The sequence below is a fragment of the Pollicipes pollicipes genome, unplaced genomic scaffold, assembly GCF_011947565.3.
Source record: "Pollicipes pollicipes isolate AB1234 unplaced genomic scaffold, Ppol_2.1 Scaffold_3447;HRSCAF=4054_pilon_pilon_pilon, whole genome shotgun sequence".
Taxonomy (NCBI): domain Eukaryota; kingdom Metazoa; phylum Arthropoda; class Thecostraca; order Pollicipedomorpha; family Pollicipedidae; genus Pollicipes; species Pollicipes pollicipes.
The window spans coordinates 1,009,452-1,030,008 of NW_023596297.1; the positions used below are offsets into that span (position 1 = coordinate 1,009,452).

The following is a 20,557-nucleotide window of genomic DNA, read 5'->3' on the forward strand; positions in this document are numbered from 1 at the left end:
CGTCTAACGAAATTCCCCATCAAGATGTGTTCCTACTCATTTACCTACCAGCCGACATGCGGCGCACGATCTATGAGTGCAAAATAATTTTGCTGCCTTTGCGACGAGTATCTGTTTGACCAACTACACTTTCATAGTATAGTGAAGTGTCGAGAGCTCATGATAGTGATTAATTATGGAGGGTTTGTCAAATGTATGCGCTTAAGTAGGTGCCAGTGTTCTCGCTTATTTGTTTACATCTCCTGCTTCACGCCGTCAGACAGCACGTATTCCGCTTCACGCCATTAGACAGGCAAGTCCTTCTTTATGTGTTTACACTTGCTACGTGGCGGCGTAACGCAGGTAAGAGGGCGCTATGGGTAAGACTGATTGAACTGCACATAATCTGGACTTACTTAAGCAGCGGGGCATTTCGCTATGACGGCGTTGTGTTCCGTAACATGAGCATTGAAGGGCTAATGCAAGGAGCAAACGCGGCACTATTTAATTTGTTTGCGACTTCTACAGCTAAAATACGTCTTGCCGGAACCAGAATGTTCGTTATGTTTCTGTAAGAACTACGGGTTACGTACGTGCCCAGTTCGTATATTTATACGGATTTGGGTCTTGCGCTTGGTTCTAAATTCATAGATTACATACGAATATAAGATACGCTGCAAAAAGTCGCACAGACACGCCGAAGTCGTAGTCACGCAACAAGTGTCTGGCCCGGGTACGCTCAGGGTTTGATTTCAAATAATTAAGTATATTCACAGTTTTGTGCTGTGAAACTGGACCACGGTTTGATCATTGAAGTAAGTTAACAACCCATCAGCAGAGATTATCAGTTTGTAATGGCAGTAAATGTACCATGGGAACCGACATTAAAGTCGCATCGGAGAGAACCATACTGCTGACCCGAAAATTCCCGACTGGATGGTGTGGGCAGCGCTCGCGCAAAAGCACTGCTTAGCGTGGGCGCTGATCCTGGAATTTCGTCTCATCAAAACACTCGTATAAAATTTAAAAACAAAAAAGAAGTGAGACCCAATCATCCACACAGAAGCACAGCCGCCTGGTAGCGGAAGTCCCGTAGCCCACGTCTGCCTCATCCGATGCATGCCCTGAACAGCATTGATTACCGGTGTCGTATGTTTTCGCGAAGCCCGCCATGTGCACGCGTGCATTCCGTGCCGGTTAGGGGTCGAGAATCCTGCCACGCTCCGCTCACTGGGTCATACGGTGGTCTCAGACACGGGCCGAGTGTCACCGACTTTACTGTATGTCAGTCTGGTAGAAAAGTAGTGGTTGTCGACAAAAATCGAATGTTTAGGAGACATACGCACTGCACGAGGTCAATGCTCTCTGATTACGTTTTTAGCGGCTCTGCCTTCCACTTGGACCGTTGCAAGCTTACAGGTGGGCAACCTGCCGTTCGGGGTTCGAACCCAACCTTCCCTGCCACAAGACACGCCTTCTTACCCAGGATCGGCATGTCTGGAGTATGCACCGGACACCAGGCGCGTGCGTGCCCGGCGAGGCGAGGCGTGTGATGCTGGCGCTCCCTGACACCAGGCTCGGACGCGTGCGGGCCCGGCGAGGAGCGGCACGTGAAGCTGACGCTCCCTGGCGCCAGGCCCGAACGCGTGCGGGCCCGACGAGGGGCGGCACGTGAAGCTGACGCTCCCTGGCGCCAGGCCCGAACGCGTGCGGGCTCGACGAGGAGCGGTACGTGAAGCTGACGCTCCCTGGCGCCAGGCCCGGACGCGTGCGGGCTCGACGAGGGGCGGCACGTGAAGCTGACGCTCCCTGGCGCCAGGCCCGGGCGTGTGCGGGCCCGGCGAGGAATGGCATGTGAAGCTGACGCTCCCTGGCGCCAGGCCCGAACGCGTGCGGGCCCGACGAGGGGCGGCACGTGAAGCTGACGCTCCCTGGCGCCAGGCCCGAAAGCGTGCGGGCCCGGCGAGGCGAGGAGTGTGGTGTTGACGCTCCGTGACCCCAGGTCCGGACGCGTGCGGACCCGGCGAGGCGAGGAGTGTGGTGTTGACGCTCCCCGTCCGCTCCAGGTGTACCCTCCCGACGCTGCAGCGGCGTCACATGGCCATCGCACGGCTCAAGCACCCGGCCAACTTTGGCCGAACCGCCAAACAAGTCAAACTGTTCGTGCTTGTGCTCGTACCCAGCAAGGAGGTGAGTGGCGCGCCAGTGCGCACGGCTTGTCCGCCGGCCTGCGATGGAGTCGACGGGCGAAGGCTTCCGGCGTTGCACGCACCTCTGGACACGGCCAGGCGACGACAACGACGACGATGACGGCGACGCTATTGATCGAAGGCGACGTGCCGTGCCGTTGATCGGTTCGACGTCGAGAAAGGGACGGTTTTCCTCGCCGCTCCCTTCACCGGCTGCACACTGGCGCCTGTAGACCTGGCTCTGCGTCGCCGGAGAGTCTCTTGGCTTACCGGTCCCGGAATGGCGCGAAGGATGCGCACGCCGCGGCTTAGTACATACATGGTCATTCACGTAAGGAGCGGTGTGAGCATAACAGTGGCCTGTCTGCCACTGGAGCTTTTGTGTGAATAACATCCTATAATAATGTCGCCAATTGCCGTGAAACGCAGGTGGCGTGCCCCTTTTGGTTATAAGTATCATGGTATCGTATCAACCAGAGTAAAACATTGAAGGTAAATTGGCTCAGTTAAAACGTTTGACTTCCCTTTTCTTAGTACGGCCAGCAAATCATGTTTTGAGACTGTGGCTGATGAAAGCCTCAAATCTCATAGCCCCGAAAAAACACTATTGCAGTGCCTGTCATTGCAATGCTGTGATTTTTTTACAATGGCATAATTTTAAATTATATAAAAGTAATTCAGCTACTGGCTTTTCGACAACATGAGCTGGAGGGTCTGATGTTGAGTGAGTGACCTTCAATATACCAGGCGATACCGGTTTCACGACGTCGCAATGCTAAATAACGCTTATATTGACGTTACTCAAGACATGTCCTGGCATCTCAATGCGAATTTTGAACACCCGACGACAAAGCTAGAGCAGGCGACGCCCGGTTTATTATTAGAGCCGGCCTGGCAACACCGTGTCGGCTCAGAGGCTGGGCGCGCAGGTCACCAGCTACAGAGTGGCTTTAGCCTTGGGACCGACCACATTGAATCCAGGCCTGCTGCCGACTGCTTATGGCAATCCGCATTCTAACGTCGCTTAACCAGTGCCTCCTGTTAGATGAAACATCGTTTACTCAATAAAGGCCTTAAACTCATAAAAGTTTGTATCGCTCGTCTCCTGTACAGTCCGTGAGGATGTCAGAGCTTTGCCGAGATATCACAGAGTAAAAAGCGGTATCTCAGCGTTACTTTTGGATAAGCAAATTATCAAAGCATTATTTCTACAACCCTGGCGCACACCGTCTCGCTTATTTGCATCCGGCGATGGGAAAGCTATCGCGGCCCGAGTATTGTATTTCGTGCAAAATGGCTTCGTTGGAACGAGACACCGGTTTTCCCATTTCTTATCAGTTATAAACGCGGTTCAACACATGCACGTGCACTTATTTCTGCTTTCCGAAGAGTTCACCGGCATTCCCTTCCTACACCGCACGCCGCTTTCAGACGTCGACTCCGATTGCCCTCAGCTGGGCGCAACCGGCGCATCTGTCGTGCCTACAAAGCCGGCGGCCTGGCGGCACTCAGTGGCGCGGTCCGGCCAGCTCGCCAGTGCCCTAACGTGGCGTTCATTGAACCATTCAAGCTCGCACCTCAGTTAATGCGGCACATTCGGTCGGATTAGGGACCGCTTGGCTGCGCAAAGCCCCGGCCACAGCCGCGGATCAGGCTCGCAGCAAATCTAATGCCCGGGGGGCGGTGTGAGCGCGCTGCGGGGCGGGCGCCGGGTAGACGAGAGATGCGGCAGCCGTGTGTTACGTCGTGCGCCGGGTAGACGAGAGCTGCGGCAGCCATGTGTTTACGTCGTGCGCCGGGTAGACGAGAGCCCTGGTAGCCATGTGTCATGTCGTGCGCCGGGGAGACGAAAGCTGCGGCAGCCGTGCGTTACGTCGTGCGCCGGGGAGACAAGAGCTGCGGCAGCCGCAGCCATGTGTTACGTCGTGCGCCGGTTAGACAAGAGCGCGGCAGCCGTGTGTTACGTCGTGCGCCGGGAAGACAAGAGCGCGGCAGCCATGTGTAACGTCTTGCGCCGGGTAGACAAGAGCGCGGCAGCCATGTGTTACGTCGTGCGCCGGGTAGACGAGAGCTGCAGCAGCCGTGTGTTACGTCGCGCGCCGGGTAAACGAGAGCTGCGGCAGCCATGTGTAACGTCGTGCGCCGGGTAGACGAGAGCTGTGGTAGCCATGTGTTACGTCGTGCGCCGGGTAGACGAAAGCTGCGGCAGCCGTGTGTTACGTCGTGCGCCGGGTAGACGAGAGCTGCGGCAGCCGTGTGTTACGTCGTGCGCCGGGTAGACGAGAGCTGCGGCAGCCATGTGTTACGGTCGTGAGCTCGAGTCCGTCAGCGGAGGCTGCTCAGAGCGACGTGAGTGACGTCATGTGGTTGGCGGGGTGCGCACACGCTCGCTGGGACAGTCGGCGGACGACAGGGTCCCAAAGTAGCTTCTTCCAGCGTCATTTTTTTCCGCTACGAATATCTCGGCGACATCCCACAGCGCCATCTCGCCTAGCGGTATCAGTGTTGTGCAATGGGCGTATGGAACTGGCGTGGGAGAAGACCATCCCAGCGGTGTTTTATCGCTTGATTTCCCGGTTATTCTTGACAACCCGATTATGGGCGCCAGCAAGTTAAACGTTAGAAAGGATAACATGCACTTACGCGAGTCGGTGAACTGACCCCCGGTAAACGCGATTTACTTTTATCAGCTGCGTGGGTGAGATCGGATAGAGAGAACATTGTCAGTCTCATATTGCAGCTTTCAGGAGGAGACTCCCCAGTGGCACGATGCCTGAAAAAAGACATTATTTGAAACAAAACAAAAAACGAAAATAAGATAGAAATATTCAAGACGCAATGTAACCGCGTTCCTTCCGTTTCTGCATGCGCTGAGCGGCCAGAGAGCCGCCCCCGACGTGTGGACATTGCGCCAGGTAGTGGGAGCATGCGGTCGGTTCCAAGATTAAAGTCGCCCTGTACCTGGTGACCTGCACACCCAGCCTCTGAATAGTGTTGCCAGGCCGGTTCTGGTAATAAATCGGGCGGCGTCCGCCCTGGCTTTGTCGTCGCGTGTTCGGGATTCGTATCGAGATGTCAGGACAGGTCTTCCTTGATTTTGACAGTGCCGATCTGGCAGCTATGGCTGCTGTCGATGCCATGGACGTAACTCCAGAAGGTGACGTGACTCTGTAAGGAAGCACTAAAAGCCCAGCCTGGCTTCGGATTTCGGCCAGCCTTCCATCGCTTTGATCAGCCACAAGAGTTGTATGACACTCGAAATGGTCACCGAATTCAGGGTTCATGCTGTCGTCAAGCCTACCAGATGTAGCAAGCGGGCTGAGGTGTCACACAACGTCCAGGCACATGCTGGAGGAGTTTGGAATAAGTGCCAAAAAAGGCTAAAATCCTGATAACTGTGCATAAGTTTGTTTTTCGCGATACCTGATTCCAGAAATTGCGGATTCATGCAGCCGGGCCACATACGTTTACCCATTTTCCATTGGTATAGCCATGCGTCTACCCGCCACTATCCATTGCACGTTGGTATCAATGGAACTTGAATTTAAGCATAAATGAATCCGTATGCCCAACATTTCAGAAAATTTAACTTAGGTTGTTGCAATACATGGAAAGAACAGACTCGAATGACCAATTTGCATCTACACCTCTGGCGATTATCCCCGGGGGCAAACGCTTTACGCTCCGGATTACCCTCCCAATGCATCTCTTCAAATGCGATATGCTCTTAACGACTTTTAACTTCTCACACCCAAGGACAGCTCATTGCCAGCGCCATCAAATTGGGCCGAATTACCCAATCATTGCTAAGTAATTAAGCATGACGATGTCATCCCCAGGCGCCGCTCTGATGCATAGCATCAAATTCCTTCTAAATTCAAGCGATGCTCACAAAACATGAACGATACGTTTAGGGGATTTGGGGGACCCACCCGACATCTCCTAGCGTTCTATTCGTTCAATGAAACCAGGAAAGCAGACCGATCAGCGTTGGGCTTCTCAAACATTGCACAAATTGAGTGCGAAACGCTCGTGCAGCCCTATTTGTGGAGTACTAACCATTTGGCCGAATTCGTAGAACATGGGCAGTGCAATTTCCCTGAACCTACATCGCATCCTGCCCGTGTAACATGCCAGATGGTCGTGCTGTACCCAGACGACGAAAATAAATGGGCTGATCATAAATGGTGTGAGAGACGAAAATTATGTTCATGATTACTTTGCATTCATTTAGCTGAATGGTGCCTCCTTTATGACGGATATGAACATCTGAAATTGATGCTGCTCAAAGCATGTTCAAATCACAAATGTCTAAAGAGGTAGATGGTTGGTTGTCGGCGACATTAAGTGATGCCTTGTTAGGGAGGCGATATGTGTGCGAAACGATGTCCTGAATATGTAGCCCAACTTAAACGGAATGTTGTGCATGGCTTCAATGCAGCATTACTTTGACAAGATTATTTGAACAGATGTCCAGAACTTGCATAACATGGACGATGTTAAAAGCTGACCTAATGCTATCAACTCATTTTTGTTGTGTCAGACATGTATTCTTTGGGATCACACTAACTGTGTTCCAAATTATTGTAATTTTATGTTCATTGCCCTTATGACACAGAGGACCGTTACATTCGTAAAAAGGCGAAATAAAGTTAATAACACTAAGAAATGATATTTGTAATGGTTTAATCATTTCACTATGCAACGTATGTGACGTCATACTCAGCGGGCGGACGTTAAAGTTGACCAAACTTGACAGTTTTATATCGTCTGGCTGCCTTCTGCTTAACACCAGCCTGAAAGCTATGATGATGTTGGCATATTGTTCCAATGCGTGAAGCCTTATAACGCTGGAGCAACGTATGAAGTGACATTGATGGGCAACACCTGTTATTGTGAACGGCTTAATCTGCAATTGCAGCCTTCAGGGACAGTCTTCGTAACGTGCATCATACATTTCTACCGACCGCTAAATGACGTGCATCATTGATTTCTACAGACCGTTAAATAACGTGTGTCATATATTTCTACAAACCGTTAAAATTGGTATGCGTTGCCACCGAAATGCATCCAACGTATACTATCACGTTGCGCACGCGTTCGCGCGTGCGGTGGAACCTATAGTTTGTAGAAACCAACGAATCATGTCCTTTGGCACGTTATGATTTTGTGGTTTTACATATATAGACGCGTCATCGTGTAGCCGTTATTCTGCCGGCGGTACTGATGAGTAGATCTTTTAGTGGAACATAAATATTGTCTGTGTTGCGTCCCTTTGGTCACGTCTTCCACAGAACATAATCACACCCTTTTCCTGAGCATCTTGTCTCAGTCCGGCGTAGTTTGTCATGTAGAGATAACTTTACGATAGTGCTGCATAAAGAAAACTTCTGAGGTTCTTTAAACTGGCACCACAACCATGCCCACACCAATGCACTGGTGCCCATGTTCGTGCCCACACTATGTTCCGCACATTTTGCCACGCTGTCATTACACTCGCCCACATGTTTTGCCCAGCCGCGGTGTCACTCGGTTTGTGAAGGCCTCTCCTAGATGGATGGCATGGATGATTCACGCAGCCCTGTGTCGTCCATCACGACACCTGGACTTAACCAGTGGCTGCTGCCAGCTGGCTGATCAGTGGCAGCTACGCTCGGCTCCGCCCCGCTCAGTGCCTGGGCGTGTCCGACGGCCCGCGGCTGACGCGCTGGCGGGGCGACGCCGTCCGCGGCCGCGCTGGTGCCGAGGAGTGCCGCCCGGATGCGGTGGTCGTGCTGGTGCCGAGGAGTGACGCCCGGGTGCGGTGGTCGCGCTGGTGCCGAGGAGTGCCGCCCGGGTGCGGCGGGCGCGCTGGTGCCGAGGAGTGCCGCCCGGGTGCGGTGGACGCGCTGGTGCCGAGGAGTGCCGCCCGGATGCGGTGGGCGCGCTGGTGCCGAGGAGTGCCGCCCGGGTGCGGCAGGCGCGCTGGTGCCGAGGAGCGCCGCCCGGGTGCGGCGGACGCTCTGGTACCGAGGAGTGCCGCCCGGATGCGGTGGTCGCGCTGGTGCCGAGGAGTGCCGCCCGGGTGCGGTGGACGCGCTGGTGCCGAGGAGTGCCGCCCGGGTGCGGTGGACGCGCTGGTGCCGAGGAGTGCCGCCCGGGTGCGGCAGGCGCGCTGGTGCCGAGGGGTGCCGCCCGGGTGGCGGCGGGCGCGCTGGTGCCGAGGAGTGCCGCCCGGGTGCGGTGGACGCGCTGGTGCCGAGGAGTGCCGCCCGGATGCGGTGGGCGCGCTGGTGCCGAGGAGTGCCGCCCGGGTGCGGTGGACGCGCTGGTGCCGAGGAGTGCCGCCCGGGTGCGGTGGACGCGCTGGTGCCGAGGGAGCGCCGCCCGGGTGCGGGCGGGCGCGGGTGCCGGCTCTCCGCCCGGCTGTGTCGCCCTGGCCCGTCCGGCCGCCGGCCCGGCGTATTGATTGCTGTTCCGGAAGAATCCGTGCTCTCTGCTCTTGCGGCAGCTGCAGGCAGCCCTCGGCTCCGCGAGGCTGACATTTGGCTGGTGAGGCTGCTGCCCAACACTGGTGGGACAACTGGAGAAGACTCCAGCCTTTGATGGCATTGGATGAAAAGGATTTTGTCCTGCAGGAGGTCAGGATACGACTGCTGTTGCAGAAGCGTCTACACAAAAAACTGGTACGACACGACTTCTACACGACATGAGATCCACGGTCAAAACTTCAACAGGCAAACTTTTGCGTAACGAAGCCTGCACGTGGCTGTTGGGGCTGCGCTTATGCGCCACAACATTGCTACGCGCAAAATGTTCAAACATAGTATTCCTACAGACAAACTGACTGTCGCCGAAGCCTTCATGTGACACCATGTCCACAGCAAAAACCAGACAAACCTTCCTCCACGGATAAAACTTTACCTTGGTGTTGCTTACTTCCACGAACACTTCTACGAAAAAACCTACACGATAAAGCTTAGCCGGACACATATTTTTCTAGGCATTACTGCTACGCAACAGTTAAACCCAAAAAAGCATTTATGGAAGCAATTACACTGGCAAAACATTTGCTGTCAAAACTCACGCGTGGTAAAGGCGCCGCTGACACGGCCTCTGTGCTGCGGTACCATGGCGGATGGTCGGACGCCGCTGTTCAGGCGCTCTGTGTACATACTTCCTGCATGGTTTTATGATGACTGTTGGATTGTTAAGCTTTTGCCGCGGGGCTCCACGTCAATATTGCTCGCACAAAGTGTATGAAGTGTGCTAAGTAGTGCGCTCGTTAATATCACACGTCTTTGCTCCAATGATAAACACACTAAATTATTTGCTTTAAGTGAGATGAATTGGCTGTAAAACGTATTCGTAGCCCTTATACGGGATTCGGATCTACGTATTCCGATGTTGATCTTGCCCTCGCTGCTTGCTGTGCTTGCACTTGTCAGCATAACCGGGTTTGAGCCTGTGTCATCTGCTAGTCTACGTAAACCTGTATAAAATATAAGTGGGGCGAGATGGCGAGGTTGCAACACAGATGCTTCAATGCGCTAGGCTCAAGCTGAAACTTGAAATCGGACGTTACCTAAAATGTACCTTGAAAATAAAGAGAATAAAATCACCACTTTACATGAAAAAGGATATCAGAAATATTATAGAGGTTCAAATGAATGGAAAACTAACGATTTGTTCACGCCGCAAAAAGAGGAAAATAGTTCATTCATAAACAGTATCTTTAGAATGATGTGTGTATTACCAAATGAGTAGTGGTACTATCTGTAGAAGATTCTTTTCCTTTTCAAATAGTGTCTTTCTATGTAACTCTTATCGACGCAGCGTTCATTTCCGCCAAAAAAGTTTAGTGAAACAAATTAACCGCCCTGCCCCATCTCGGCTAAAAACAGGGAGCTGTAGACATGCATTTCAACACGTTGCTATTTTCCACACTAACTGTCCTGAATTGGTGGAGCTTCCCGGCAGGGCGAGGGACAGCAAGCAGGCCGCCCATAGCCAGAAACTCCTCTCCACACAAAACAAGGTTATTAGGACGAAAGAAGCCTGAGAAGTCGATGCTGATCCTCCAAAACATGCGCCTGGTCGCCCCGCAACAGCAGGAGGGCGCCTGCTTGTGAACCGGTTGACGGGAGAAGAGCGGCGCGCGAAAGCTGACCCTGCCCGCTAATTGATCATCCTTACAAAGCTTGACAGGGCAGCAGTGCCTTTTTCTCGTTTCGGAAAAATATTTAAAGAGTGCATCTGCTGCCGGCCAGCCAGCAAGACTGCTGGACGCGCGGCACCCGATTGGCGGTGCACGAGGAAAACAGCATAGGTGCCTCCTCAAACCCTCGCCACGATGGTGCCACGTGGGAGCCGGGTCAGAAGGGGACGAGCAGAACCCTCCCGCCGTAATGCGGAATACAGCGAGCCGGCCTTGCACCGTTGCCGGCGACACAACGTCCGAGGTCTGCCCCCGGGGCACATCGAGGGCTGAGTGCTGGAAAAGGGCGGGCCGGCCCGGCAACTTGTTGGATGAAGGGGTCATTCCAGCCAAAACTATTAGATTAGGAAGAAAACGAGGGTGTGCCGACCCAGCTAGAAGGAATCAGTAACTAATAAAGCATCGTGCAAAGGGCCGAAAGGGATGAATGAGAGGGAAGGTCTCTGGGGAGAACTCTGGAAGGAGAGTCCGCAGGGAGTCTGTGGAGGGAGTATTCGAGGCAAAAGGGGAGAGTAACGGCCTGGCACTGTGTCTCTCGGTCTGACACTGCGCCTCGGGGCGAGAGGTGTGATCCGATGATTAAGAAGGGAGGCGATACGTCACGCGGTTTTGACTCTGGACCCAGGTGTGGCTGTAAGCTCCTGAGGACAGAGAAGGAAAATCCGACCAGTGGGCAGATACGTGACTATGTATGAATGACTGTTAACACAGTAATAGGCTGCGTTTTAAGCGCTTAATGTTGAAGCGAGGCTGGAGGTGATTTAGCGAGGCGGCGACAGGGCATTTGCGCCCGGCGTGAGTGGACGTGTTGACCGAGGCCTGTGACGCATGCTTCAGCGCAGCGGCTCGTCCATTATCGTACCTACGCCCAGGCAATCTTGGTTTAGCCGCTGGGGCCGGCCATAAGGATCCAGGTCGTTTCGTTATGACCTTCAACGGCCATGTCTCGTGGCTGGGCGCGGCGTACGAGCAGCATCCGCATATTCATGACAGTTTTCCTTGACTGGAACGTTAGTCTACGTGTCATCACGTCGCTTGGTATGTTTCTCGATTCTTTAAATTTTCCCCATGATTAGGAATAGTAGAACTCTCAGTCAAACACGGTCCAGCTTGCGTGCACTGGTTTTGCTTAGAATTACGCTTCTTCGCCTATTTCATTTGCTGCTTGATCCAGCTTGCAAAGCTTCAGCCAGACCAACAGATCCCTTCGTCGATTCGCATCCGGCTGCGCCTTTAACGAGGGACGAGTCGCGCAGTGACGGTGATGGCCGCGAGGAGTGATAAGCGCGGAACGCACCCGAGCAGCCCGCCTCGGTTATGGTCAGAACTGGGGAGCCAGACGACCGCAGTCCTGCTTCCACGCCGATGAGGGTTGAATGGGCAGCGCGATTCGAAGGCTCGGTTTCGTTGTTTTGTGGACGAGGCGACGGTCGACTCGTTGTGTTGTCTCTCCCACTTGAGCTCAAACGTGACGGCATGAAGAGGCGTCGTTGCCTGACCGGACGTACCAAACCCACCAATACGTCGGTCACCGGCTGTTGGCTCACACGTGTGTGTTGATGTGTCGGATGTGCCGGGCCTATACGCACCGAGTTGTGCGCATAATATCAACTGGCTCATATGCTGGCCAGTGAATTTCTCAGTACAAATTTTGTCCTTGTGATGGATGCGTGAAAGCGGCAGTCGGCGACGCACAACACCAGCGGCAGCCGGGGCAGTTATGCAGCGCGCGCACCCGACCGCAGAACTCCTCCCCCCCCCCACCCCCCACCCATCCACCTCCCATCCCCCGGAGCGAGGGATCAACAGCGGCGCCAATGAGCAAACACCGGTAGTCAATCGATGAGACCGACCACCCGGGTAAGCGACACCGGATTTGAGTCCGGAGAAGTCTGAACTCCACAACCTGGCCATCATGCAGTGGTCGACCATCAGGCAACAGACCGAGGCGGGTCAGCTGGACATGGCGTGCCCGCGTAGTATCACTGTTCCCCGCGAAGATCGCGCCGGAACTTGGCACATATGTTCAGCTGTTCCTCACGAAGATTGCGCCGAGACTTGGCAGACGTGTTCAGCTGTTCTTCATGAAGATCGTGCCGGGACTTGGCACATATGTTCAGCTGTTCCTCACGAAGATCGTGCCAGAACTTGGCACATATGTTCAGCTGTTCTTCACGAAGATCGTGCCGGGGCTTAGCACATATGTTCAGCCGGATTTTCTTGCACCCCGCTCGGATTTCCAGCTCCAGGTCTTGTGACTTGGGGGCGACTCCTGATAGACTTGGTCTTTCAGATATTCTAGAGGAAAACCGTTGTGGATGTAAGTCCAGGAGCGCGCAGGTCAGGGAATCGGCGTCTTCTTGGAGGCAGCTAGGCCACAGAACTTGTCCTAATGTCATCGCAAAGCCACTCAAACCGTATGAGGAGGGGGAGGCGTGCTATCCAGCTGCGAACACTGGCGGTGTCAAGTCCCGACGCACTTCCGGATTAGCTCCTCCTGACAAAACTGACAAAACTTAGCTCCTCCCTCTCAAAACCGATTGAGCACCGCATCGTTGACCTGCCGTGACCTTCATGGAATTTCCATGTTGGTCCTGAAAGAAGACGAGTCCGACAACATCCAACTGAAGAGCGCCCACCAAAGAGTTATCTCCGACAGTGCAGAGGAGTTGCGAACATGTTTGCCGGTGGCGCCTGGCCAGAGTAGGAGCGGCCTGGCCGGTCAAACATGCCATGCAAATGTGCATTGTTGGAAAGCCGCTGGTGGTCGATGGAGATGCTAAAAGCAGCGCTCTTCTCCTTCAAGCAGGTGCACCGCTTCAACCTTTCTTCTTGATCATGCAAATTTAGTATCTGGTGAGCTTGCGTGGTGTAAGAGATGGGATCGAGTATTTCAGGTTGATGGGGGCGTCTGACCTTGAAATGTCAAGGTATTGTCCGAGGTAACGAGCCGAGGATTAAAGCTCACTGGTGCAGTCACGTGAGGCAATGTCGGGCACTTTCGAGCCCGAGACGGTATTGACACAGCTGGGATGGTCCTTGGTTCTGGCCGCTACATCTCCGTCCGTGAGCATGAATAACTTAGTTTTTTTTTCTCTTCCGGGTAACGCGGCTTGGAAAGTGTCCCTTGCAGTGTGGCGTAGTCAGGGTGGGATGGTTGAAGAAGACAAATTTGAACAGTTTGCCTTTTTTGCTCCATGTTGATCCAGGACATAATGCAGAGTGCAGAGACGGCAACGGCAAACTACGCGCATTTTCTTTCACCTGATGTGTAAAGTGTAAATCACATTTTGTGACGACCACTTTTCGCCAGGAAAATAATATGATCCTTTGTATAGAACATTTTAACCAACAACAACAAAATGCGGGCAAGCTCCTCTCTCCCGGCTGCCGGCCGCGTCCCGGCGTCCCTGTCCCTATCTCGAGGGAGTCGCTGGAACCCCCGAGTGGCGTGCGAGCGATCGGCCATGAACCGGCTGGTGCGAGGCGACCGCGGTGTTTGCATCGCGCCGATCACGGCCTGGCCACGTGCGACGCTCCGGCCGGGGAAAGCCTGCCATTGCCGCTGCCTGTCCATTGTCCACTACCTCCCGCCGGCATGTCTAAGCCTACTGACGCCCTTGACTGCCTCCCAGCCTCGTTGGACTGGGAGACTCACCCCGCGTAAGTCGAGGAGCGGACGAAGCTCGGTCAGTCAGAGCTCCTTCCCTGATCCGAGCCAGACAAGGTGTCGCGCCGCTTGTCCGCTGTCAGCACGACGCCAGGCGCTGACGGCCTGCGCTATGTTGCGTGGTGGGTCCTCGGCTCGCAAGCCCTCCTGCTAATATACGCGTACAATCCCTGTATGAAGGGGGGGGGGTTGTTGACGCGCGTGAAGAACTAACTGATTTGTTTTCAAACCTGGTGTGGTGCGTTCGGGGTAAAAACAACAAGACATGCATGCAATTTACTAGTCGAAATAAGTAAAGCTCATCCTTGCCAGTCAGCCTCGTGAAATAATGAAGCAAATTAACCCTCACCCTGATGGGGTAAGCAGGTCTTGTTTTGCCACATGACACTTTTGCAAGAGATCTGAACGGTATAGGGTATCCTTTTGATGTTATTCTAAGATGGTACAGCGCTTGTGCAATGTAAGGTATTGTAAAAAGCTTTCTTTTCTGATTTGAAGGTTTCGATTCTGTGGGCAAGGTCCATGATCGAAAAGATACAACTTAACGAACATCGCGTGCATAGCTATTGTAAGTAGGTGATCTCAGTTCCCTTCGTCATTCTGTTGCTTGCAGTCTGGACTGAAAATGCATATTCATTTCGGGGAGCTTCCACTGAGAAAAAGGTAGTCCAATTAGGAGAGGCCCGCTCTGGGGCGCATTTTCGTGGATAGATTAAACCATTTCCTCTCTTCAACGTCCGCAATTTATGTTTTTAATTACGTCCCTGCTTTCGGTGCTTTAGCATACTTCAGTTTTCCAGGGTGCTCTAGAAATTTTGGTTCATCTCAGCTCAACGACCTAGACGGGATTTATATAGATTACTGATGACGTTATTTTTAAAAGCGAGCAAAACGTTGTGAAATTAAACATTCGTTAGAAATACGTGACAGTAAGATCGCGCTTTTGTCTGCCTAACGTTTCCAGTCGCACAACAGTGCTAATGCCTGATGTTTGTTCGTAGGAGTCCTTCTCAGTAAATGTATTGCCGTGCGGAAGCCCGGCCTGCAGCAGTTTTGTCGCAGCGGAGTTATGTCGCGAGACGTTTTGACTGCAGGACTCGCGACGTGAAAGCCGTGTCGGCAGCAGTTCTGTGCACAGCAGTTTGGACGTGGAGCCTTTGCTGGGCATTGGTATATTCCTGGAGAGGATTCGGCCCAGCCGTGCAGGCACTGCTGGTGTCTGAGGGAGAGCATCCCGCCCATCGGCTGAGGCACCGGTGGAGAGGACAGAATCCATCAATCCATCGGGGGTGGTATGCCTTGTACCTGTATACTGTGTGTGTACTTTGTGCTGTGCTGTACTCTGTACAGAGCTCTACCGAAACGTGCTGGAATGGCTGTTGAAGGATATCTAGCAGTAGTGATGCGCCGGTGATGGTTACAGAGGATGCTCTCCAAAAGAGGTTGAAATAATGGCTGCATCTGCAGTAGCACCTCGTCGGGGACATTTTTATAATTACATATTCAGTGATCGTGATACTTCCGTGGATAACTGTGCTCATCGGAGCCAGTCCGGCTGCTGAGTATCATGTCCCGTGAGGGAAATACCGTGAATGCCGGAAACCGTTCAGTTCCGCTTACAGGAGAAAACTATTGCGAAGTGTGCGGGAAGCGGACACGCGACTAGCATATCACTTACTTCTGGAAAGGCATCATTGCTCCTGCGGCGTTGCATAGTCATAGATATATTTGAAAAATCGTTCCTGCATCGGCAACTTTGAGCCAGTAACCGCGCTCCTGCTTTACGAGTAATTTCATATGATTTATCACCGTCAGTGCAGCGTGCGTAGTTACAATCCGGTGATACGATTCCGTGTTCAATCTAAGCTTTTACACATATCTGATGTAACGATGGTGCTACTACTACGGTGTTTAACGCAATGCCTAGCTAGATGTCTTGTCGGCATGCTTTGAACCTTGCCTTTATCAATGACTTTATCGGCATCGTATCAAACAATGCATCCATCGGCATATTTTAGGCGTTTGGTAACCACAAACCAGTAAACGCCTGGCTTGCAACAAAAATAGAAATTATTCGTTAAAGAATATACGCTAGTTGCGTTTTGTCGCATAAGTCAGGCTTTTGAAAGCTTTTAGATTAAAGACCATTTGAGCTTAAGTTAATGGTCGTGTCGAACGTGACCTAGCTGAGCTCTAGTTCTAAAACTCGGCTATTTCCGAAGTCTGATTTAAGGTTTGCCAAATCTTACATTCTGGTTGTTTTTTAAGGAAACGGAGGGAATTGGGCACATACGAAAGGTGGGGTTCTCATCACAAACAACTACCACCAAACTGCGAAAGTTTGACCTGTTGTTCTGCACTTTTTTTGCGAACGAACATTTGAAATGAAATATCGAGCAGTACTACCAGGTGCCTGGAATATCCATTATCATTAGCTCTTGCGGCTAGTTTTTGCCATTAATAATGCTCTCTTCATTTTACTACGTTTGAGAGCTCGCTACCTTTTATCAAGATTGATTCAATTCAGTTAAATTCAGTCAAATTGAATTGGGTAGAAAGCTGTTATCCAAATGCTGGACTGAGTAATGGAAGGGCGATAGCGACTTTATAACCACCATATAAACATTCTTATCAGTTAAATACAGGGGTGTAGGGGCATTGTTCATGACGCCCTTAGCCATGCAAATATATATATATATATATATATATATATATATATATATATATATATATATATATATATATATATATATTGTGTGGTGTGTGTGTGTGTGTGTGTGTGTGTGTGTGTGTGTGTGTGTGTGTGTTGTGTGTGTGTGTGTGTGTGTGGTGTGTGTGTGTGTGGTGTGTGTGTGGGTGTTGGTGTGTGTGTGGTGTGTGTGTGTGTGTGTGTGTGTGTGTGGTGGTGTGTGTGTGGTGTGGGTGGGTGTGTGTGGGTGTGGTGGGTGTGTGTGTGGTGTGGTGGTGTGTGTGTGTGTGTGTGTGTGTGTGGGTATGTGTGTGGGTGTGGGTTCTATAACAGCCCTTTTCTGTTAAAAGTATACCAGTGTCTATAGGTTATCTTATTTCATTGTATCTTCTGCCGGCTTCAGTATCTTTAAATGTGGAACATCCCTTTTAAAGACTTTGATGCTGAGATCGTAGCATGGGAATAGGATGACCTCAAAATCGACCGAAATCGAAGCTTATCGGGTAAACTACTCGGGCTTCAAATATTGGTGACATTATCGTCATTTCACGGGATATCCTATGCATATCTGGTGCGTGAGGATTCAGAATCCTGGCGGCTTGAGGCCTGTTTTAGAGTGCCTAAGTACACAGAGGGACCATCGTTTTCACGACTCCTACACTTCAAGGCGACCACCCACGGATGTTCATTTGTATTCTGTTGAGTGTGCCACTGCCCCCCCCCCCCCCCCAATGCTTGCTTGGCCTCCCCCTTCCATCTCAACGGTGAGTTCACGGTGGTATGAAAATGAAATGTTAGAGTCACATCCTTTCTAAAAAAGGTTTCTACCAATTATTTCGCAAGTGAAAGGAACAAAGAAATTGAAAACCGCGATGTCATTTTCAGTTGGGTGCAGCGGGCTGAGCTGGGCACACTGTTCAGCTCCGCGCTCGTACCGTGTTCACTTGAGCATTTTCTTTTGTTACTGAGTAATGCATGCTTTAAGCACACGATTATATGTCTTGTCGACTCTGATATAGCTTTGTGCCATTGTTTGAGTGATTTGGAATTATTCGTTGATGCTTTTTAGATCCAAGGACTGCAGAAAGTTGCGCTATTTTGCCGCGATACGATTCGTTTTCTCATCTGAACTTGAAAAAAGCAAACCGGCCAAATTTTGACAAGCAAAAACGTGAAGAAATTTGTAGCCGACAACGCCCCAAAGAACCCTTGAAATGTGCCGGCTTCCAATTCGAAGTGAGCCATCGATGGAGCAATTACGAAAACTTGACGATCGACACCAGATGACTAAACCGATAGCAACAGCCGTCCGACAATGACCGCCAGAACAGCACTAGCTGTGTCGAATATGCCTAACGCGAACGCTGCGCTGCAGCCTGCAGCCCGCCCTGTGGCTACGAGCCGGGGGTATCTGTAGCAGCCTTGGATAGTCGCGCACATCCACTTACTCTCTTCACGTTCAAAGCCGTACGCGTCCAACAAAGTCTGAAGCCATGTAACATTGACCCTGCGCCGATTAACGAAATCTGGCTTCTGAGTATGGAACTATGTCAGTGTAGTTTAGCTTTAGCGTTTGACTCATAGCTTTTATTTCTCAGTTATTCGATTACTAGTCTCATTTCCGCAATGACTACCAACTATGTCTAACTTCTTGCATTATGTGGCGCGGGACGTAATTTATGACAGAACATTCGATCCTCTTATTCCTTTTGTCGCTTTATCCTCAATCTTCGCAACGCCCCCGCTTAGTCCGGGGCAGGTTGTATGCGCCAGCCACGAGTGGGCCGGGAGGCCCCTGGAAATGGGGACCCCGACCGGGCGGCCAGCGCACATTTCTTGGGGTCCCTGCGCGGCCTTAAGCTCGGTGGTTAGCCCCCCACGTGCATGCACTCCTGCCCCATCGTTATCCATTCTCCTTCATTCTATAATCCTGAAATGATCATTTCTGCTCGAACGGGCCCTAATCCAAACAGCCAAATAACCGATCGTGTTTGAAACTTGCATAGCTTGCTCAATATTAAACGAGGGTTAATTGAATTTACTAGAGTTGGAAATCGTGCATACGGACGCCAGATTTGATTGAATTGGGAACAATATTCTTCTCGGCATTGAACGCTGCAAGGCTAAAGGGGTGGCTGGATTTGAATGACGTTGCATTCGTGCCGTGCATGCCGGAATGACCCTGAAATAGACTGCGCAAAATAGTCTAAATGATTTTGCAGACATAAAGCTCAGAAAATGAAGGGTTTCAGACGTCAAGAGGCAAAGGCTTTAAACTGGTCCGGGCGATCTTCAAAATGACCATTTTGGTCCAAAACCTCATACAAAAGTGAAACACTCTGTTGTGTGAACGGGCTAAAAGTCATTTTAATGCTCTTTTGAACCATGCATCCAACAGATGTGAGGAAACAAGGGAGCACAGGGCCAATGCAATGCAACTAGTGTCTTAACTGCTAATACAGTAGGTCCTAAATGCATCTATATCGTCCCATATCATCATCTTCATATATCGTCGTTATCACTGGCACATCGAAAATGGAAGTCTCTCCTGGTGATCAAAATAAGTTTGGAACCGACACAATTTTTGTGTTCATCATTTCAATTTTGACATCAGGAACACGAATCAAAGTGACTAAAAACCGGGAAGAAAACAGGATTAGAGGGAAGGTTAGGTCAACCCGATTTTCTCAGCCCTCCCCCCCCCCAACCAATTTTGGAAAGTGACACCCCTGCATACGCCCTTGTTCAGGAGCTACCTGTGAAACAAATTACATAAAAAAGCTTTGAGCCTGCGTGCTCGCGATCTTAGTGGCAAGAACACCGATGGCCGGTTGTAAATATCACGTGCAAAGTTTTGGGATGTCCGCCGAAGAGATAAAGCGTGCAAGCATCAAGAAAAGTGACATCTTATATTTGTTTGTCTGGCTCCAACACCAGATTCTGACACCCGTTTGCGTCGCTGTCAATTCTAATTGTTTCCATTATAAATAAATAAACTGTGCTGGCGCAACATGCACCCGGGCCATCTTCCAAACGCAAGAATTGGCATAATAAAGCGTTCAAGGGTCCTTTCGTTCAGAAACGTTACCGTTTTCGTCCAGTCACCGGCCACCGGCTGCTATCAGCAAGCAAGCCGAGCTGACCGACTACCAACAAGGGGACCAACGCCGCGCGGACTACGGGGACTGCAACGCCGGGCATCAGGGCTTTGTTCCACCGCTTGAGAGGTCGCGCGGTCAAAGCGCCGTTATGTTATTCTTCCACTTCTCATTTCTGTAACGAGGTCAATCTACCTAGACGAACACGGTCGCTGAGGAGCCAGCTCAACCAGCAAGGCTTTTACAATCGACCTGCGGCGCGCGTCACATGAACATCATGGTCGTTTCATTTGTTATGCATTCGAACTGAAGCGGGTTAGGGACACTCGCCCTTCAATGGCAACACAGCTTGGAACAGTGTCTCCCAGAAGCATAGCTGGCTCGCAATGCGTGATTTATGAAGTGAGAGGAGAAAGGTATTCTCAATAGGAGGGCATGTTCTTAGGCGTTTTGGGGGAAAGGTTGAGAATCCGCTCCTATGCGCATATGAGTTCCTATGTCTTGGTTTAAATGAATCGAAATACATTTGTCTTATCGATAAATTTTCAGCGTCTCGAGAAGCTTCATGAAAACGGAATGCAATGCCAGATATATCGTGAGCATGTTTGTTGTGAATACATAAGTACAAACATCAAATTTCCTAAGAGCACGGAATGGTAAACTGTGCGCATCTTTTACCTTTTAGCACGCAAGAGAGGTGCAGCTGCACCTCTTCATCTTAACAGAATAAGTACG

The 20,557-nt window shown here is 51.4% G+C and overlaps 1 protein-coding gene across 1 annotated transcript in view; it reads left to right on the forward strand.

Annotated features, from left to right (window-relative positions):
• Positions 1-355: 355 nt before the first annotated feature.
• Positions 356-20,557, forward strand: part of LOC119091455 (sodium bicarbonate transporter-like protein 11) — a 43,077-nt gene continuing 22,875 nt past the window's right edge. Inside the window, exons 1-3 of the mRNA XM_037214253.1 lie at positions 356-359; positions 1,677-1,707; positions 2,046-2,169. Of these exons, the coding sequence (XP_037070148.1) occupies positions 356-359; positions 1,677-1,707; positions 2,046-2,169 (159 nt within the window). The remainder of the gene's footprint in view (positions 360-1,676; positions 1,708-2,045; positions 2,170-20,557) is intronic.